This window comes from Pipistrellus kuhlii, unplaced genomic scaffold (genome assembly GCF_014108245.1).
Source record: "Pipistrellus kuhlii isolate mPipKuh1 unplaced genomic scaffold, mPipKuh1.p scaffold_m20_p_20, whole genome shotgun sequence".
NCBI lineage: Eukaryota > Metazoa > Chordata > Mammalia > Chiroptera > Vespertilionidae > Pipistrellus > Pipistrellus kuhlii.
This window is the reverse complement of record NW_023425516.1, coordinates 14,238,611-14,258,426: the sequence shown is the minus strand read 5'-3', so window position 1 is coordinate 14,258,426 and position 19,816 is coordinate 14,238,611. Positions and strand designations below refer to the sequence as shown.

Sequence of the window (19,816 nt, the reverse complement as noted above, 5' to 3'; positions counted from 1 at the left end):
AGGAGGCAGGCAATCAATGATTCTTATTGATACATACTTCTCCCCCCCACCCCCCAAAATCAATAAAAATATATTTTAGAAAATAATAAAGGTTTAAATTTTATCACTACCCAGTATTATGCTACTACATTGTGGCAATCCTCCTCAAAGGATTCTTCTAGGGAAAGCTAATGAATTACAAGTTCTGTAGTCCCCTCCCATCACCAAATATTTAGTACTTTACTTTCTAATGGATAATGAGCAAAGGGAATACAAAGAACTTGTTATAAGGCACTTTATTAAAATAAAAGTGCTTACATCCCTTTAAAGTATTAATCTATTTCCTGAATAACATATGGAATATTTAACAAATACTGTACACCAATTCTGTTCCTTATAATAGTAGGAAAACAGTATTTTAATAAGTTTACTTACTCCCAACTTTCTTTTACATTTTTGCTCACTATGGTACTTCCAAAAGCATTAAAAAAAAATAATTTTTTAGCCAGTGTTTTGTAATAGCAATTGCAAAATGTTACAGAAACCATAAAATAAATTCAAATAATGCCAGGTAACTTAAATTACCACCAGTTTTGAGAAAACATTTTTATTTTCATCACCACCCAGCTTATTTGTGCTGGTATGTACCAAATGGCCAGATCTTCTAAAGAACATCTACATAACATTTCTTCCATGTTTCAAGAGATGAAAATAACTGTACAAGGTTAAGTACAAAAGTACACAAGACAGCGGACACGAAAAAATCCATGTATGAGATTTTTATCCCACCTGCAGTTTTTATATATATTTTGAAAGTAGAATTCATGAACTAAAAAATATTGTCCTCCTATAGTCCTGTCAAGTTTAATGGAAGTGGGTTTAACCTAATTACAACACTAACACCAGTATCACTGATCTGATATTTACAAAAAAATCGTTATTTTTCAATAAATTAAAGTCAATGCAACACCCATGCAAGCTAGAATGCTAGCTGTTTGGTGAACAAGGACCTGACATCAGAACCAGAAGTTTAGAAAGTTCCAAACATTAAGTGATCTTTTTCAAACTGCATCCATTCCTCGCATTGATGATGTAAAACCCAATCCCATTCCTCTCTGTGTATGGGTCTGTGACCTTGCCATTTCATACTGAGCATCTAGATTTCTAAATACTTCTTCTTGTTGCTTCAAAGTCTTGTAACTTTCTTCATCAACTGAGCTACATCCAGCTTCATCTTCACTCTAAACAGAAAGAAAAGTATTAAAAATGAATTCGATAGGAATAAAAGTGCTTCTTTCACAGGAGAATTACATTTTTGGGATATAATTTGACTTCAATTACTTAGTTCCATTCATGCATTTGACACATGTGTTCCTTCCAGGTACTGGGATGTAACAAAATCAACTTTCAGTGGATGGGCATGATGAAGAACGTGCAGCACATGCCAGTCAGTGGGTAAAGAGCCAGTGCAGCTTAATATACCTTTAATGAAAAACCAATTTCCTTAATAATGACCAATGTCTGAACATTGGGAAACTTTCCATGAAGTGTAACACTGTAGAAACATCGATCAGCTGCCTCTTGCACACTCCCCGCTGGGGATATGCTCGCAACCAAGGTATATACCCTTGACCAGAATCGAATCTGGGACCCTTCAGTCCGCAGGCTGACGCTCTATCCACTGAGCCAAACTGGTTAGGGCCTATTTTATTCTTTTAAGCAAATCCATTAATTCCTTTCCACAAACAGAAGTTTATAATCTCAATGTTTACCTAACGTACACAGTAATAATCAATAAACCTGTTAATTTAAGTAAAATAATTCATGTTGCCAACCAGTGATAACAATTTTAGTTAATTCTGTGAAATTATTGTGGAGAGCCGAAGCCGGTTTGGCTCAGTGGTAGAGCGTTGGTCTGCGGACTGAAAGGTCCCAGGTTCGATTCCGGTCACGGGCATGTACATTGGTTGCGAGAGGCAGCTGGTCGATGTTTCTCTCTCATCAACGTTTCTAGCTCTCACTGTCTCTCTCTTCATCTCTGTAAAAATTCAATAAAATATATTAAAAAAAAAAAGAAAGAAATTATTGTGGAGAACATAAACAAAAATGTACCCAGTGTTGATACATCACAAAAATAACTTTGAAGTTGAAAATCAATGTTAACCTAAAAATATGTGTGATTTTAACAGAAAGTATATGTACTCACCTTAATACCCATTAGTTTCCTAAATTTGACGTTTTGGTCCTTGTTTCCAAAATTCAACTTTTCCCATATTTCAGCAGACTGGGATTTGTCCTATTAATAAACAGTGAACTTTTAGAATATGCAAAATTTAAGTAACTTTTACTAGGGTACTAAATCTTTCCATAATATAGTATGAAAAGAAAAAATAGCATTTATGACATTCTATCAATGGAGTTTATAATTATACTAGAGGCGCGGTGCACAAATTTGTGCACCAGTGGGCCCCGTGGCCTGGCCTGCCAGATTTGGTCAAACTGGCTCTCCGAAATCTCCTGAGGGGACCCGGATTGTGTGAGGGCACAGGCCAGGCCGAGGGACCCCACCAGTCCACGACTGGGGCTGGGGAAGGACCGTGGGAAGGCTCCAGGGTGTGTCTGGCCAGTTTTGCTCAGTCCAGATAAGCTAGATCATAGCGAGCAGTTGAGGGCCTTAGCATATCATTAGCATATTAAGCTTTGATTGGTTGACCACTTAGCATATTAGGCTTTTATTGTATAGGATTAAGACTTTTGTTATAGAATGAAGCAAAGAAAAAAAAAGTACACCATAACATACTAATATCTTATAGAAAAAACAAACAAACACCTAAGCTATGGAGCCTTTTTCCTTAATCCTAATATATAAAAAGCTAGGGGCCATCACGACCTAACAACCAGACTGGCAGCAGGAGGGGGCTGTGGGTTCACATCCAAAATGATGAAATGGTCACCAGGAGATGCATGGAGTTGGGGCGCCTCATGCATGTGGTGGGAGGCAGGAGTCAGGAAGCTGGAGGAGGGAGGTGGGGTGTCAGTCTGGGTAAACTTTCTCAGACTTGTTTGGTGCTGAGACTGGATGCATCCGAATTCATAGCAGGCTTCACAGAGGTTCCTGGTGGCCAAGGGTGCAGAGGCAGATTGCGGGCATGTGGGTGTGTGCGTGATCATAGACCTGAGCGATACACCCAACACCGGGCCCTTGGCTGTGCCACCGTGCCTCCCTGGACTTCACTTCCAGCCTGGATCCTCCTGGCCCTGTGCCCAGTAGCCTGTCCCCACCTAAGGTTTCTCAGTAACACAGCATGTGGGATTCAGGAATCAGGACTGGGAGCTGTCCCCGCCTCCTCGGGGAAGGGGACAGGGAAGGTCGCCAGGGCTCTTACTGCTCAGGGCTGGCGGGGATGCAGCCAGAGGGGGCATGGGCCAGCTGCTCCACCCCACCCCAGCCCTGGAGCACAGGGAGTGTTTGGGCGCCCCCCTCCCCCCGCTGCGCTTCCAACTCTTTGGGAAACCGCTTTTCCAGCTCTGTCCCCTGGGAGAACCGTAGGGGCCTGATCCCTTTTCTTCCTTCAAAAGTGGCCTGAAAAGAATGCAGACAGCTATGCTGGGAAGGGGTCACTCAAGTTCAGCAAGAGTTTGCGATTTGCCAAAGGCGTGTTGAACAGTTTTCTCTTACTCCATTTGTAATCTGATTTAAAACAATGGACTACAAACAGAAGCACTTTCTAGAAAGTCAATTTGGAAATGGGGACCAAATTCAAGTGAATTAGCTTTGGGCCAGGAATCCCATGTCTGTGAATGTGTCCTAAGTAAACAGTCAAATAAGCAATTATGTTTACTGTAGTTGTTGATGCCAGGGGAAACTGGAAAAGGGTCAGTGAAGTAAACCACAGTAATGTCAAACAGTCAGGAATAACACTATAGCCATTAAAAATTATATCTGTACGTTCAATTCATTGACACGAAAAGAAAGCCATAGCCAAATATTAAGTGGACGGCAGAGGCAGCTCAGAAGAGGGTATGTATATTTTATATGCCAGGGAAATAATAGTTTTAAATAGTGTTTCTTCCTGAGCTCTGCAATTGTGTTAGCAAACTGTGTTTCAGATGTGACAGGTGTCCTATGGTGTCCCACTCCGACAGACTCCTGCCCCTCTCTGCTCTGTCAACGGCCCAATCAGACATTCCTTTATAGGGCTGGTTTCCTTTTCTCCTTTGCCCAAACCACATCTTTCCAACAAAAGAATATTAACCAAGCAATCCTAACAAGTTTTATTGCCAACTGTAGCTTATGCCCCTTTACACAAATGTTGCTTTCAAGCCTACCAGGTTGTATTTCAAAACTTTTATTTTTCTGCAACTTGATCATTTTTTATTCACTTAAAATATTCTAGAGTATTTTAAATACATATAGAAAAGTAGAGAATAATATGACAAATACTTATCTATACTAATAAAAGGGTAATATGCTAATTAGACTGGACATCTTCCGGATATCCTTCCAGAAAAAGTCACAGTGGTGGGGGCCTGAGGCAGAGGTGGTTAGGGACAACCAGGCTGGCAGTGGAGAGTAGTTAGGAGCGACCAGGCCAGCAGGGGAGGGCAGTTAGGGGCAACCAGGCGGGCAGACAGGTGAGCAGTTAGGAGCCAGTGGTCCCATGTTACGAGAGGGATGTCCTGGAATGGAAACGGTACAGACTGGGCCGAAGGACCCCCTTCCATGCATAAATTTTGTGTACTGGGCCTCTAGGAAATATATATATTATTGGTTTGCTTTGAAAGCCTGACCTAAATCATGCATTCCCCCCCAATAATAAATGTGGCAAATTAAACTATTCTAATCAGGTTCTCAGAAGAAAACTTGTTTTCCTAAGCAACTGCTAATTAGGAATAAATGACAAAAGAGGGGAATAGAAGAACTTACCCCTTCTTTCTTGCCTTGCCAAAGCATTTTCCTTTTTTTCTCTTGTTCAGCAAATTTCATTGGGTTCACAGCTGCCGGGTTGTAATAGCTAGGCACAGCTATTCCGGTTTCTGCCAAAGCTTTAGCCTGCAGGGCTGCCATCTGAGCTGCCATCGCTATCTGAGGAGTTACCTGTGTTCCCGAGGCCAACAGGGCAGCCACGTTGAGAACAGAACCCCCAGTAGCTGCAGCTGCTGGAAGATGAAAGTATTGTAGTATGACTGGGCATTAGGTTACAAAGCGGAAACATTCATGAAGTGTATTTATTGCTATATACATATATTTCTATATGATCTTCTATAAATACTATAACTTCATTTAGATTTTGAAAATGAAGAGAATTTTGCAAGTAGTAAGAAGTTCGTTTCAAGGAAATGAACTTCAATGCTTGTATCCAAACTTATACACTATAAAAACTTTTATTTGTATGGTTCTTTAGTTTACAAAATTATTCCAGACATTCAAGAAATATTAAAACAAGTATTAAGCACATACTAAATAGAAAGATTTCTAATTACTTTTTTCAGTCAGTCAGAATACAAGTTTAAAATGTTCTCTAAATTACTAGCATTATTCCCACAATGGCAGTGTTAAAAAATTACCTGCAGCTATTTCTTGTTGTTTCTGTTTTTCAACCATTTCCTTTTCTCGTTGTTCTTGTAACTTCTTTGCCCTTTCCAACCTGTCAAAGACCATGTAAAAAAAAAAAATTAAAATAATGATATAAAACCAATATTTATCTTTGTACTTCTCTGAATGTGCACAAGTAGACACAAAACACTTCTAGAATTTTAACTTTAACACTTTACCAAATTGATATCTGCACATGGGAAAAAAGGACAACCAGGCAATCACTGTTAAGATGCTATCAATCACAGGTTAATATTTTAGAACTGGTTTTAAACATTTTTAATTTAATTAAATAGCCCCAAAACTGGAATTAATTTTTACACACAGTTCCCACAGAGTATGGTTTAAAAATAAAAAATATTCAATTTTTTTCAGTGCTGGTTTCAGAAATAAGGACAAAATGATACCTTACAAATAACGTTGAGAGCTGAGAAGTCTTAGACTTTATTAAGTAGTAAGTAAATAAGGCTTACAGATTTACCAAATGCTTCTTGGGGGAGGCTGATAATAAAATAAGGACAATCTACATGCAGACAATGATTTTTGCACTTAAATAGACTTTATTATATAGCCTTCAAATTAATAACAAAACAACCCAATCTCCTCCAATACAGGCAATAAATCCAAACTGCTATTCTCTATAATCTAATAAAGGGGGCGGGGGAAACCTCAGTATTAGGAAATGACTTTTAGCAACTAAAAGAGTTTATCATTAGCAAAGGAACTGGAAACATGAAATGCAAATTCATCCCCCCAAATAAAAACATTATTTCTACTGTAGCTCACATTAAATTCACTAATGAATACACACTAAATGTGTTGCCAAGTCAGTATCTATGCCCTTTATGAAAAATCCTAATATTATCTTCATAATGAGTTCCTGAAAAAGAAACCCTTTTCTTTGAAGAATTCCTTGATTTAACAATTACAAGTTAAATGCCACCCCTTTTCCCGTTGAATGTGTTATTATTAATGGGCAAGGAATGTGGTATTACCAAGTAGTAAAAACAGTGTTTGTTAAGTTGCAAATTATTTTTAAAGTAAAAACCAAATACTCCCACCTTTTAGAAGGTATTAAGTTTCAATTTTAATAAAATACAAAAATTAAATAAACGTGTAGTAAATTTTATGACTTAAAAAAATAAAAATAAAAACACCAAAAACCGGTCAGAGTTCATGGACCATTCTTTATAAATTAGTTCAAATATTGTTGTAAATTAGTTCCTAATTCTGTTGATCTTAGTTTTGAATGAAAATATGCTTGACGACTATTGGTTGCACATTTAAAATGGCCACTGCAAGTTTGGAATGAAGACCATTCACTAAGGTGAATGGAGTGAGGAAGGGGTGAGCTCACACCTTTGCTGCTGCTGCTGCTCAGCTGGAGTTTCTGCCAGGCTGGGTTCACAGGGCAGCAGCCCATCAGGTTACATTTGATAACTGTATTTTTGTAATGGAAAAAAAATACAAACTCAATTTCATAAAGAAAAAAAGTCAAAATCAAAAGAGTATAGTTTTCAGAATATAGGAAAACCTGGAAACAAGGACTTGGATTTTACTTTAGGTGGTGTCTCTATAGATGGTTTTGCAGATTTCAGTCAGACAGTCCTGCTGTGTGTGGTCCCAATCACACCTTTGAACCATTACAAAATGGAAAAATACAGTGGTCTCCCTATGCTCTCTGGAGTAAAATTTATATCAAGTTAATTGGTTTATAATAAGGAAACCATTGACAAAATTCTACGTATTGTTTCAGAGATTATTTTCTTGAAGAAGAAAAACAAACCCCCATGAAAGAGTTTGAGGCAAACTCAACCAAGTTCTGAAATCCTATCTAAGATTTTTTTTTAAAATTTGAATTCCAAACTAAAAATATTTAGGAGTCTAGAGTTGAGAAAAATTAGTTAACATGAAGGGAAAAAACGGAGCCTTGTAGACTCTTTCCACAGTTGAGCAGTAAGTAAATGTTTAGAGGAAGAAGTAATCTACTTACTTAGTTCTAGGTCACAGAGGTGCAACAGCATTCATGGCTGTATTTAACAATTTCCATTATTCTCTGACGAAAAGCATTCATTTTGTCCACACAACTGAGCATCTACTTCAAGTTGAAAAGGGGGGAAAGTGGATCAAATAAAAGGATTATATACACACCTCCTAGCTAAAGCTTCTTGTGCGTCCATGGCTGTGTTTCTGCCTCTGAAGGGAGGTGGACTAGGAGTTCCACTTAAACTTCTGCTAAATCTTCTTGGTTTTTCAATTCTCTTCTTTCTATCTCTATAATAAATCATATTTTACATGTCTCAGTATGGCCCAGTAATAATTTTGAATTAAAATCAATTATATTTACATGGTTTAACAAAAATAAAACTGCACAGGAAATATATTTTTAACCTTTCCTTTCTGCCCGTCCTATATCTTCCACAGATATCCTAAGTTCCTTGTGTGTATGGTTAGTTTTTTAGGTTCACTTAACCAGCCTTGTTATAGATGGACATTTAGCTTAATTCCAATCTTGCTGCTGTTGTAAAGACTAGCCATGTACATTAGTCATCTTATACTAGAGTAGGTCACTATATAGAATGCGTAATAGTAAGATGGATAAGTTAAATGTTCCTAGCCTTTTAACCTACAATGAATGAATTTACAGATGTTTTAAAAAATACAAAGCATGGCCGAAACTGGTTTGGCTCAATGGATAGAGCGTCGGCTTGGGGAATGAAAGGTCCCGGGTTCGATTCCGGTCAAGGGCATGTACATTGGTTGTGGGCACATCCCCAGTAGGGGGTGTGCAAGAGGCAGCTGATCGATGACTCTCTCTCATGGATGTTTCTAACTCTCTATCTCTCTTCCTCTCTGTAAAAATCAATAAAATATATTAAAAAAACAAAAACAAAGCATGAATCACTAAAACAAAGAATTAGACATATAAAAGACAGGCACTGATCAGAATAAAAAGTATCAATAGTCAAAACTAGAAATACCGTAAGTAGTGATCTGAAGTCCCCATGTGGCAATTTAAAAAATTCATGACCAAATTACCACGTACCTTACATTCACTAAATCTTACAATTGTTAAAACTCAAATGAATAACCTACTACAAACTAAAACTACTGATTATAAATGGATAAACTGATCAAACAATAAACCAAGTTATTATTGATATAATAAGCTCAAGTCCACTTTTATCTATATTTCCATCTATTAGAAGGATTTAGACAATAAAAAATTAACAAAGCTTTTCCATTTTAGTAGCAGCACCTGTGCATATATAATACACTTAATATTCTTATGTAGGTTAAGCATTCCCCCCATGCTCCTTATTGTCCTGTCTCAGCAAATTAAAGCCTCCTCTCAATCAAGACAGGTTTGAATTAAGCGAAACTTAAAAAAAAAAAAAAAAAAAAGTAATTTATTGGGGTTACACTGGTTAATAACGTTCCATAAATTTTAGGTTTACAAGTCTATAAAGCATAATCTACACTCATCTTTTTGGGTATCTGAGATAGTATATATAGTACGGTAGGTTAAGCAAATATACCGACTTTGCATTCAGACATATTGGGGAATGGGTCTGGGCTTTATCATTTAATAACTGTTTGATTTTGGGCTTCTGGGCAAGTTATTCAACCTCTTTAAGTCTGATGACCCCCGCCCACAAAACAGTTGTTTTGAGAATCAGATGAGCTAATACACAGAAAGAACTATGCCATAATATATACCACAGAGTAGGGATGCAATAAGCTATTGTGATTATAACACAAGCACAACGAATTCAGTGTATCAAACAACTAAAATAATTTTCTTCACAGAAACCTGATCAAATTAGACTATGAAAGAAGGCCACATAAATATTTAGGTCTGTCCTTTCTCAGTTAGGATGTGATAATTCTGTAAATAAATTTTGACCCACAACTTAAATATTCTCAGGTTGCAAGAAGACAAACTGAGCCTGCGAGGGGCCTATTTGAATTCACAAGATGGTGAATACCCACCGACTTCTACTCCTTGTCCTACTCCTGCTTCTAGTCCTATGCCTGTGTCTTGATCTTGAGCGGGAACGAGATCGGATTCGGCGTTTTCTTTCCCTGCTTCTGGATCGTGATTTCTTCCTCTCTCTGCTTCTGGATCTTGACTTCTTCCGCTCCCTACTCCGGGATCGAGACTTCTTCCGCTCCCTGCTTCTACTGCGATGACGCCTGAAATTAAAGCATAGAAATTTGTAGTTAGAAGTGTGTCTTTTCAATTTATAGATGTTACAAATTAGTTATCTGTAGTGTATGCAGTCAAGATACAATAAACTACACTGTACAGAAAAGATAGTTTAAGGTTTTCAAAGAAAGGAGCTATAATATAAAATTAACCTTTGTTCATGTCTCTTAGTCAACACAGTAAAACTATAACATGTCAAAAAGAGCAAAGCATCCTACCCCAATTTAAGATTTAATAAGTTTAAAACCTATTGTCTTACTAAAGTATTTATAAAATTTAAGAACATAATCATGTTAAATCTACTACTGAAAAATTTTGACTACATATTCGACATATTCCCCACAGAAATCCCCAAGCAGGTTAAATACTCGCTTCTTAAAGCAAAATATAAAAATTCCACAAATTGGAGCCATGACTTAGTATCTCAAAATCTTTGCATTTTCATCTATACCACAAGAGAAACATCTAGATTAGAATTAAGGAGCAAACAACTCCTGTATCATCAATGTAAAAAGATTGTTATATTGTTTAAATTATATAAACATAGTTTAGCAATAGAATTTTTTTTACTGCAAAAGATTTTTAGTGGATACTAGTGAGCAAAGGAATATTCAAGTTAGGGGGGGGGGGGAAATCCATGTTCTAATTAAGATTTTTTGGGGTAGTACTGGGTAATGAGCAGCTTTACCCAATTTAGGGAGCCTTTTAGAAGGTGCTTATAAACACCAGTTACCTTTCACGAGACCTGGATCTTGAGTGACTTCTGCCTCTTGATGACTTTCTTTCTTTGCGTTTGTGTCTGTCCTCACCATTTTCAGATGAATTTAGTCGCTCTCTTCCTTTATCAGAAGAGTGTTCTTTGTCATTATGTTCGTCAGACTTGTGTTTCTTAGAGGATTTATCTTTGGATTCATGTCTTCTTGCCTGTTTAAGAAGAAGTTGGTTCTTTCAGGAAAATAGTGCAACAAAGAAAGTTAGTATGGGTATCAGTAGACAAAAATGTTGTGATGCAACATTAGTAACCTTAGGAGTATGTGGCAAATTTTAAAAACAATCTAGTTTCAAATCAGTCACATGTTGCAGATGTATATTAATTTTACCCTTTCTTTATAACCCCCCCAAAGGCAGTTTCCTCCCCCAAATATTTTCAATACCATAATTAAAACAATTTTCAACGCTGAAAATATGAACCCCTAATGTGTTTTTTTTTTTTACCTAAAATACGGGAAGTACACGTGCATAAAAATTTTTGAAAAATTTCCAACAAACCTTTTAAATGAACAGACCAAATATATACATCAAGTTCTAAATCCAGAATACGTAATATCATTTGACATTTAAATATTAATAATAAAAATAAGGACACAAAGAAATGCACCAGAAAGTGCACTTAAAATTAGGTAGCTAAGTAAAATTAATCTTACTAAGTATTAATATTCTATTTCCTGCAATTTCAAATTACTTTACGCAGAGCGGAAGTGTCCTTTTTATAGCTATACTGCAACATTCTTTTTAAAAAGATGTCTCTTGATTTTTCTCCCAATCTAAACTGTGAGGCAATCACTTTTCATCTTGCAATATCCCAAGAGGCTTGGAGTTCTATTACATTTCATGTACCTAGGATAGAAAATGGCAACCATATCTGTTTTAATTTTTATGCAATCAAACTAGATATAACAATTAATCCCCATACCATAACACAATATATACTTCTCCCATATTCTGAAAGATTAAAAACCAAGGCTTTTGTTTTCACAACATATGCATTCAGAGACTGAGCTAAAATAGTATGATCAAGTCTCCATCCTACACTCACATACTTAATCAGTAGTGTAAAACATTAAATTTCCCCACATTAATATTTGTCAAATCCACCTGTGGCTAAAGTTTAAAATCCTGGACATCTCAGAATCACAATTTTAAAGCTGGAAGGAAACTCAGACCCTCTAATTCCTTTTATTTTGTGTGTAACAAAACTAAAGTCTAGTCACAAAGCTACACAGCAGCAAAGCTGAAGCCAGGCCCCATGTTCAGATGCTCAGCCCACTGCTTTTCTACAATAGGATACTTATTTCATGTTTCCCAAAATAGGATATGAGTTATTTCTTTACACTCAAGATTAATTTGAAAATAAAAACTTGGCCAAACATTTTAGAACATGCATGACGATATATTCTGAAAATGATGACAGTATTTATTATTTTGCAGAAAAATAAGAGACCTGGAGACACAGCTAAATTTTAGTTTCATTGCCAGTTCTCTATAATGAGCTTATAAAAAATATTCCCTTGATTTTTACCATACAACAGCAAAGTGTAAAGGTGTTAAGTAGTTAAACTTCCAAAGGTTTTAGAGTTTATTTCAAACCAGTTTTTCACTTGTAACAATACTATTAATTTTTTTTAAAAAACCATTAAAACCCTTAACTGATTTAAGATATACTTAAGGGAAATAGGAGTTTGAATGACTAATAGTTACCTTATCATGAAGTAGGCTTATTATTTTGCTATCTGAGTCTGCAGCGTCTTCAGTTCAGTCTCTTCGCGCATTAGCACGCTGAGTATGATTTATTATAGAAATGTTATCATGTGAGCTAAACAAAATAGTCATTTTCACAAAAACTCTCCTAAATTAAGAATGTAACAGAGCTTCCATTAGGGGAAGAGGTGAAGTCCCTGCCCATGTTTGTTTTGGACCCTTGCCCAGCCCCCATAAGACTCTGCACTTTTTGGCTGCTAACCCTGTTGGCTCGCTCTGTCTTCTCAGGTGGGTGAACTCCTTCTTTTTCCTCAAGTTTTGCTGTCACTGCCACTTTTCTAGCTGTCCCTCACTGATACTTTTATTTCAAAATTCAATACCACTATTAGAGAAATAGAACTATAGTCAACTAATGAAAAGAGGACTCTTGTTATCTTCCATAAAGAAAAAGTAGCCCACAGATATCAAGTGTATTGCTTTTAAAAATCCTGAATGGTTATCAGGCATAAGGAGACTCGGGACCTCAGATTAATGGAAGCTCTGTGTGACAGGCCTAAAAATCCAATTATATTCTTCATATGAAATTTTTATTGTGAATACTTTCACAACATAATAAAATTAATAGTTTTTGAATGAACTTTTCATATAAACAAGTATCTTCTTGAAAAACGATGAATCCAAATCATGCTTATTTTATAATTCAATTAAACCTTTCAAATGTCAAGTTTTGGTACTTACCTTGACAATGTCACATATTCACACACAAACATTTCTACCAGATACTTTACAAGTACTTTTAACTGCCTATTCACTACAAAGTGTTAATTACCTCTTTGCTTCTGCTCCGGCTCCTGTGTTTTCTTCCTTCATTATCTGTGAAGACACACAAAGATTCACCATAAACATCTCAAACACAAATTTCAATAATCATATAAAGAACAATTTCCAGACTATTTAACTAGTCTCTTCCAGAAAGTATTTTTTTTAAAATATATATTTGATTGATTTTATACAGAGAGGAAGGGAAAGAGATAGAGAGTAAGAAACATCGATGAGAGAGAGAGTCATCGATCAGCTGCCTCTTGTACAACCCCTACAGGGGATATGCCTGCAATCAAGGTACATGCCCTTGACCGGAATCGAACCCGGGACCCTTCAGTCCCCAAGCCGATGCTCTATCCATTGAGCCAAACCGGTCCCGGCCAGAAAGTATTTTTTTATAGCAGAGTAGGATTATTCTACTACATTAATACTATACATATTTAGGACATATCAAGCAATATGAACAAATCAAAATATAATCAAGAGACAGAAGCCAGCTGAAACTGGTTTGGCTCAGTGGATAGAGCGTCGGCCTGCGGACTGAAAGGTCCCGGGTTCGATTCCGGTCAAGGGCATGTACCTTGGTTGCGAGCACATCCCCAGTAGGGGGTGTGCAAGAGGCAGCCGATCGATTATTCTCTCTCATTGATGTTTTTAATTCTTTATCCCTCTTTCTTCCTCTCTATAAAAAAAAAAATCAATATATTAAAAAAAAAGAAAAAAAGAAAAAGTCCCATGACAAGTCAAAAAGATATTGTCTTTTATACTTTTAATGTTTTACAAAACAATCTTACTAGCCTACCCGTGATGTTTCCTGGTCCATAGCAAAGTTAGAGGCAAACAATTAAGAACAAAAACAAATAAAGCAAGAGGAAAACTGGTAAAATTATATTTTATGTTTGGCATAAGTAGTCAAGCAGATATTATAGGTTAGAAAAACTTCCAATCAAAATCATTTATAATATGGACACAAATAAAGAACTAGTGTCCAAGTCTTAAAACTTGTAACTCATAATTATTCTACTTCTCACTTAACGTCTTTATTAAATAGTACTTTTAAAAAATAGCCAAACATCATGCTATCTAAATATAATGCATCAGTCTAGTTTTTTAAAATAAATAAGGTGCATTTCTAAACGTCAAACTTCTTGCTTCAGAAATACTCTACTAAAAAAAAAAAAGAGAAAAAAAAGAAAAAAAAGAAAAAAAAAGAGAAAAAAAAAAGAGAAAAAAAAAAAGAGAGAAAAAAAAGAGAGAAAAAAAAAAGAGAAAAAAAAAAAAAAAGAGGAAAAAAAAAAAAAGAGTCGAGACCCGTTTGGCTCAATGGATAGAGCGTCGGCTTGGGGACTGAAGGGTCCCGGGTTCGATTCCGGTCAAGGGCATGTACCTTGGTTGTGGGCATATCCCCAGTAGGGGGTGTGCAAGAGGCAGCTGATCGATGACTCTCTCATCGATGTTTCTAACTCTCTATCTCTCTCCCTTCCTCTCTGTACAAAATCAATAAAATACATTAAAAAAAAAAAAAAAAGAAAAGAAAAAAGAAAAAAAAGGTGAAGTCCTGGCCAGGTAGCTCAGTTGGTTAAAGCATCCTGATTTGCCAAGGTTGTGGGTTCAATCCCCAGTCAGGGCACATAGAAGAATCAAGCCAATGAATGCACAAATGGGTGGAACAACAAACTGATGTTTCTTTCTCAAAAAATCAATTAAAGAAAATAAACACACACCAAAAAATAAAGCCCAAGGCTAAAAATGTTCTTGTAACTTACAACAAAGGATATTAAATAAGTTTAGAAAAATATACCTCTGTCTACACTATGTCTTTCAACATATTTTGTCACTGTTGAAAGAATGAAACTTAAACATCATAGTTAACAAGTAGTCACTATGACACAAATTTAAACATACACTGTAGCCCTTGACCAAGTAAGAAAATTTCTACATTAGAATATTTATATTGTTCATAACTGAAAAGGTCTCCAGAAAATTACCAATGGGTTTTTATTATCCATTTCTAAACTGGGAGAACACATTAATTATATCAACAATTTGTCTTATACATGTTTACAGATTATAATAAAATGCCAGTAGTGTTTATTACCATTTTCAACAATTCATACCTGACTTTCGTTTTCTGTCTCTTGACCTTGATCGTGATCTTGAATAATGATGCTTTGAGGCTCTAGGAGAAACAGATACATCTGACTGCTCTTTTTTCTTATCGCTATCTGGGGATGTCGTCTTTTCTGGGGCTAGTCCATCTCGCTCTGCATCACTAGCCTAAAAGGAAAATGATTGCAAGTTCTTAATCACATTTAAAATATTACCAATTTCTTAAAAGAGGGTGGGAAGCCCAGTTGGCATGTCTCAGTGGTTGAGCGTTGACCTATGACCAAGAGGTCACAGTTTGATTCCTGGTCAGGGCACATGCCCAGGTTGCAGGCTCAATCCCCATTGCGGGACATGCAGGAGGCAGCCAATCACCAACAATTCTATCATTGATGTTTCTATCTCTTTCCCTCTCCCTTATTCTCTGAGATAAAAAGAAAAAAGAAAAAAAAAGAGGGGTGGGGAGGGAAGGGAAGATAAGTAGGCATGAATAAATCGAAATGACTAACCCAATACCAAAGGCATATGCAATTAGACTAATGTATTTTTAACCATTATTTTTATAACTTTCAAAATAAGGGGGAAGGGAAGGGCTCCAACTATTTCCAATGAACATTCAAATAGAGAAAACTTTGTCATTTAAAATTTGTGAACTCAATTAGCCAACTTTAACAATATCTTTAAATGAGCTGTTCAAGAGACTCCATACCCATACTGTAAAATCTTAAAATAACAGAGAGAATACTCCCAAAAAGAGTAACAGAAAATTAACTTACCTATCTGAGAACCCAATCTTAATTTCATTAACCCTCTTTAATGAAAACAGCCGCTTGGCACAGTGCTGCTGCAAAATATGGTCTGCCTCTCCTCACATATGCTATGGAAACATTAAATTTTTTTCTGCTTTAAAGCAGTTTTTAAGTTACCACAATATAAAAAAATTTACAACAGTAGTAAAGCTAAATCCTAGAGACCCCATATACCCCAAACTAGATTTCGGTTTTGTTTTCCAGCTTACAGAAGGCACTATCACCTGCTTTGCACATAACTACATAGTACTCAGCAAAGAAAGAAATTAAATGTTTGGGGAAGAAATGAATTCTAGTTATTAGTTTTCCGTTACAAAACATTTCAGGGGCTCTGCTGAACAGTGTGGTCCAAATTACAAATAACCTGAGTACCACAAAGGAAGAAATTGATATAAATGAGTCAGATTAATATGTCTGGGGAGTTGATTACTTAGGTCAGGGGCTGGCAAAATAGGACTTGAGCTAAGAATGATTTGTATATTTTAAAAAAATGTTTTTATTGATTTCAGAGAGGATGCTAGAAACATCAATGATGAAAGAGAATCATTGATCGGCTGCCTCTCACAAGTCCCTACTGGGGATCAAGCCACAATCCGGCCGCTGTATGCCCTTGACGGGAATTGAACCCAGGATCCTTCAGTCTGCAAGCAGACGCTCTATCCACTGAGCCAAACCTGCTTAGTGCGGTTTTCACATTTTTAAAAGTGCTGTCAAAAGGAGTGAACAAGCAAGACAGCCAGCAAAGAATATGACAGGAATTCTATGTGGTCCACAATGTCTAAAATATCTATGATCTTGCCCTTTACAGAAGAAAGCGAATTGGATAAATGGAGAATCATTATAAATTTTCAGTAAGAATAATCACATAATAAAATTCTCCCCTTAGGAAGATTAGTTCAAAAAACAAACTCGAAGTAAATCTAAAGGGATATTTTAATAAATGAGGTGTGAGAGGTTGTGTTAATTTCAACAATTGTTTATTGAGTATAAAAATGCACCAAACTCCATGCTAGATAGACTCCAGGAATAAAATTATAAATGAAAAGGGAAGGATTTACAGGCTAGTTGGGATTAAACACATAAATTATGTGTGAAGCCTCTAACAATGGTACCCAAAAAACCCCAGCAAGAAACAGGACCCTGATCAGGTAGCTTGGTTGGTTAAGAGCATCATTGTGATATGCCAAGGTTGCAGGTTCCATCTCTGGTCAGGGCATAACCAATGAATGTGTAAATAAGTGGAACAATAAATCGATGTTTCTCTCTAAAAATCAATCAATAAAATTAAAAAATTTTGTGCTGAAAGGCTTCCATCCCTTAGAATCGAGTTCAACTTTCTCATTTGAAAAATGAGATCCAGCAGCATTAGCTGACTCATCTAAAGATGATACTCTTCACTGTCTACTATTAATAAATGGCGCTGTATCAAACAATTAAGGATTATGATCTTCACAACATTGACCCTTTTAAAAAAAATTCTTGTTCTCCTGGTTATCATCCTCAAGGACTCTGTTAGGAGCATTGCTGTCACTTCTCACTGTGCTGACACACCAACAGCACATTCCAGATCACCTGGCACAGCTCACTTTTACAGTGACTAGAACTGAAAACCACCTTCCCACCGAAAAGTCAACATCTGGTCAGGCAATGAAAGTTTTCTTGGTTTATTTAGCAATACATGCTTAACATCAGAAAAGACTGGCCAAAAGGAAGTCCAATGCCTTTAGCTTAAGGAAAGGCACCTGGCCTTGCAGGCTGCCTAATTACACCCAATAGCCATTTTCATCTGAAAACACACCATAGGACAACAAACCCACCCTATCGCTAAACAGACAGGATCGATAGGCAGCGGGTTAGGTCATGCAAAACTTTTGTTTACACAAGCATATTTTAAATGAGCATAATGAAACTATCACCCCCCCCAGCCCCACCAATTGAATATTAAAATTTCTCTAAAAAATGTCTAAGCTTTTGACCTACTCAGTTCGGTTCAGTGGATGGAGCCTGCGGACTGGGACCCAGGTTTGATTCAAACCGAGAGCACATACCTCATTCAATGCAGGCTCAATCCCTGGCCCTGGGTGGGGTGCGCAGGGAGGCAAATGATGTCTCTCTCTCTCTAACGTTCAAGGGAAAAGTCTCCTCGGTGAGAATGGAAAGAAATAAAAATAAAAATAAAACTTTAAATTTCTAAGCTTGTAATTTCGTAGGGACTTCTAGATCAACACCTTAAAACTCTTAACTGCAAAACTGCCCTGTACTCCAGCATTGGCTCTAGTGGAAGACCATTGTTTAAAATTTACATTTGGTTTAAAACCCTAGTAACACTCAAGACAGCACAGTTTTTCCAGTGCAAAGAAGATAGTTGGATTTAATACGAGGCCACTTCTCCAGGATTATGCCTTTTATTGAAGAAGGAACTGCAGAAACACGTTTCAGTTAGTATTTCATTTTTAAAAACATTTGAGGCCATCAATAGAGGCTCAAAACACAAACTAAAGGAAAACATTAAATTGATTACTTGCGTAAATACGGAATAGCCTGCCATCTGTATGAAACCTTATTTTATTTTATTTTTAAATTGAAAATTCAAGCAATTCAGTGTGTGTGTGTGTGTGTGTGTGTGTGTGTAACCATCCTTACTAACTACTGATATCCCATGTATTTTTCATTACGCTTACCAGTACTATTTCCGAAAATGAGAAAATCTTCTTAGTCACTGGAAAGGAATGCAAAATGCCTGCATTTTTCTTTTAATGGGATTAAGTAAAAAATGAATTACTCATTACTGTAACGAGATCCATTGGGTTCCGGCATCTTAAGCCCAAAGCAGGCTTAATAATGTTCAAAGGAGATCACTTAAGAGCTTTATTTTTTAAAATTTAAGGTTAAACAAGTGTTCAATTTAAAAAAACGATCCAAAAAATAGGACTTGATTATAACACTTCAACAAGACTTCAAACTGATGATATAGCGAGGCGCTCCGGAAAAGGAGCATCTATCAGAATTGGTCGTTCCAAAGCATTTTCTATTGAAGTAGAATTTTTACTCTCTTCCACCAACACCTTCTCTAGAGAGGAATAAACGAAGGTTTACACAGACGAAACGCTAACTGAAATTATGCAACTAGAATCATGTCACTGAACGTTTAGCAAAAAAGAAAAAAAAGAAAAATCGCTACAAAACTGCTCTTTTCACCTTTCTATCCCTTTCAGACCGTTACTTGACCCAGTATTTTTCAGACGACCCCGATCACTTTGCTCTCTGCCCCATCGCGAACGTATTCCCAAGACCTTAATGAAACTCCATGTAAATGACCCGAGAAATTAAGCTTAACTGAAAGCAGTTCTGCGGGTCGAAAAGAGAAAACGGAAAGTTCTGGAAAAAAAAGACACTCCTAGCAGCTCCCCACCCCCAGACACCGCGTTAGTCCCCCTCCCTGAGGCCAGCAGCCATGATGGCGGGCGCAGAAGAAGGCCGCGGCGCCATTTTGTCCACACACGCGCGGACAACAGCCCCGGCAGCCGTTCGCGCACTCTTCGAGAGGAGCCGAAAAATACCCCCGGCTTCCAACTCAGATTCGGCACCTACCTCCATAGTCAGAGTCCTGGCCGCTAGAGCGGCTCCTCTACTGGCCGCTCTCAACAGTAATAGTCGCCCTGACGCTTCGCCACAGACTGAACAACTTGGGCAAGAAGACCCGGATGGCACAAAGGGGGAAGAGGCCCGGCGTTCCGCACTGCTTGCTGGGAGGAAAGAGGGTGATGATAAGACTTCTCTATAGCAACGCGGTGATCGGGGCAGTGATTGGTTGCT

At 37.1% G+C, this 19,816-nt stretch overlaps 1 protein-coding gene across 4 annotated transcripts; it reads right to left on the bottom strand.

Annotated features, from left to right (window-relative positions):
- Nucleotides 1-466: 466 nt before the first annotated feature.
- RSRC2 (arginine and serine rich coiled-coil 2) lies at nt 467-19,751 on the bottom strand. Of its 4 annotated transcripts, none has more exons than XM_036449032.2 (10): nt 19,592-19,751; nt 15,203-15,362; nt 13,093-13,136; nt 10,519-10,730; nt 9,569-9,772; nt 7,727-7,849; nt 5,548-5,627; nt 4,907-5,139; nt 2,186-2,275; nt 467-1,220 (listed from the first exon to the last, which is right to left on the bottom strand). In XM_036449032.2, the coding sequence occupies exons 1-10, from the start codon at nt 19,595-19,597 to the stop codon at nt 1,041-1,043; spliced, it is 1,332 nt and encodes a 443-aa protein (XP_036304925.1). In that variant the 5' UTR covers nt 19,598-19,751; the 3' UTR covers nt 467-1,040. The 4 variants fall into 4 exon arrangements, with proteins under 4 accessions (XP_036304925.1, XP_045441510.1, XP_036304926.1 ...); XM_045585554.1 differs by having other exon boundaries at nt 4,907-5,136; XM_036449033.2 differs by having other exon boundaries at nt 10,519-10,709.
- Nucleotides 19,752-19,816: the final 65 nt, after the last annotated feature.

Excerpts from the sequence above, each read along its gene's own strand:
- RSRC2 (XM_036449032.2), bottom strand. Across the intron at positions 7,850-9,568 it reads AGGACAAGGAGTAGAAGTCG|AGATAGAAAGAAGAGAATTG; the intron begins GTGGGTATTCAC and ends GATTTATTATAG. Across the intron at positions 1,221-2,185 it reads GGAAACTAATGGGTATTAAG|AGTGAAGATGAAGCTGGATG; the intron begins GTGAGTACATAT and ends CTTTCTGTTTAG.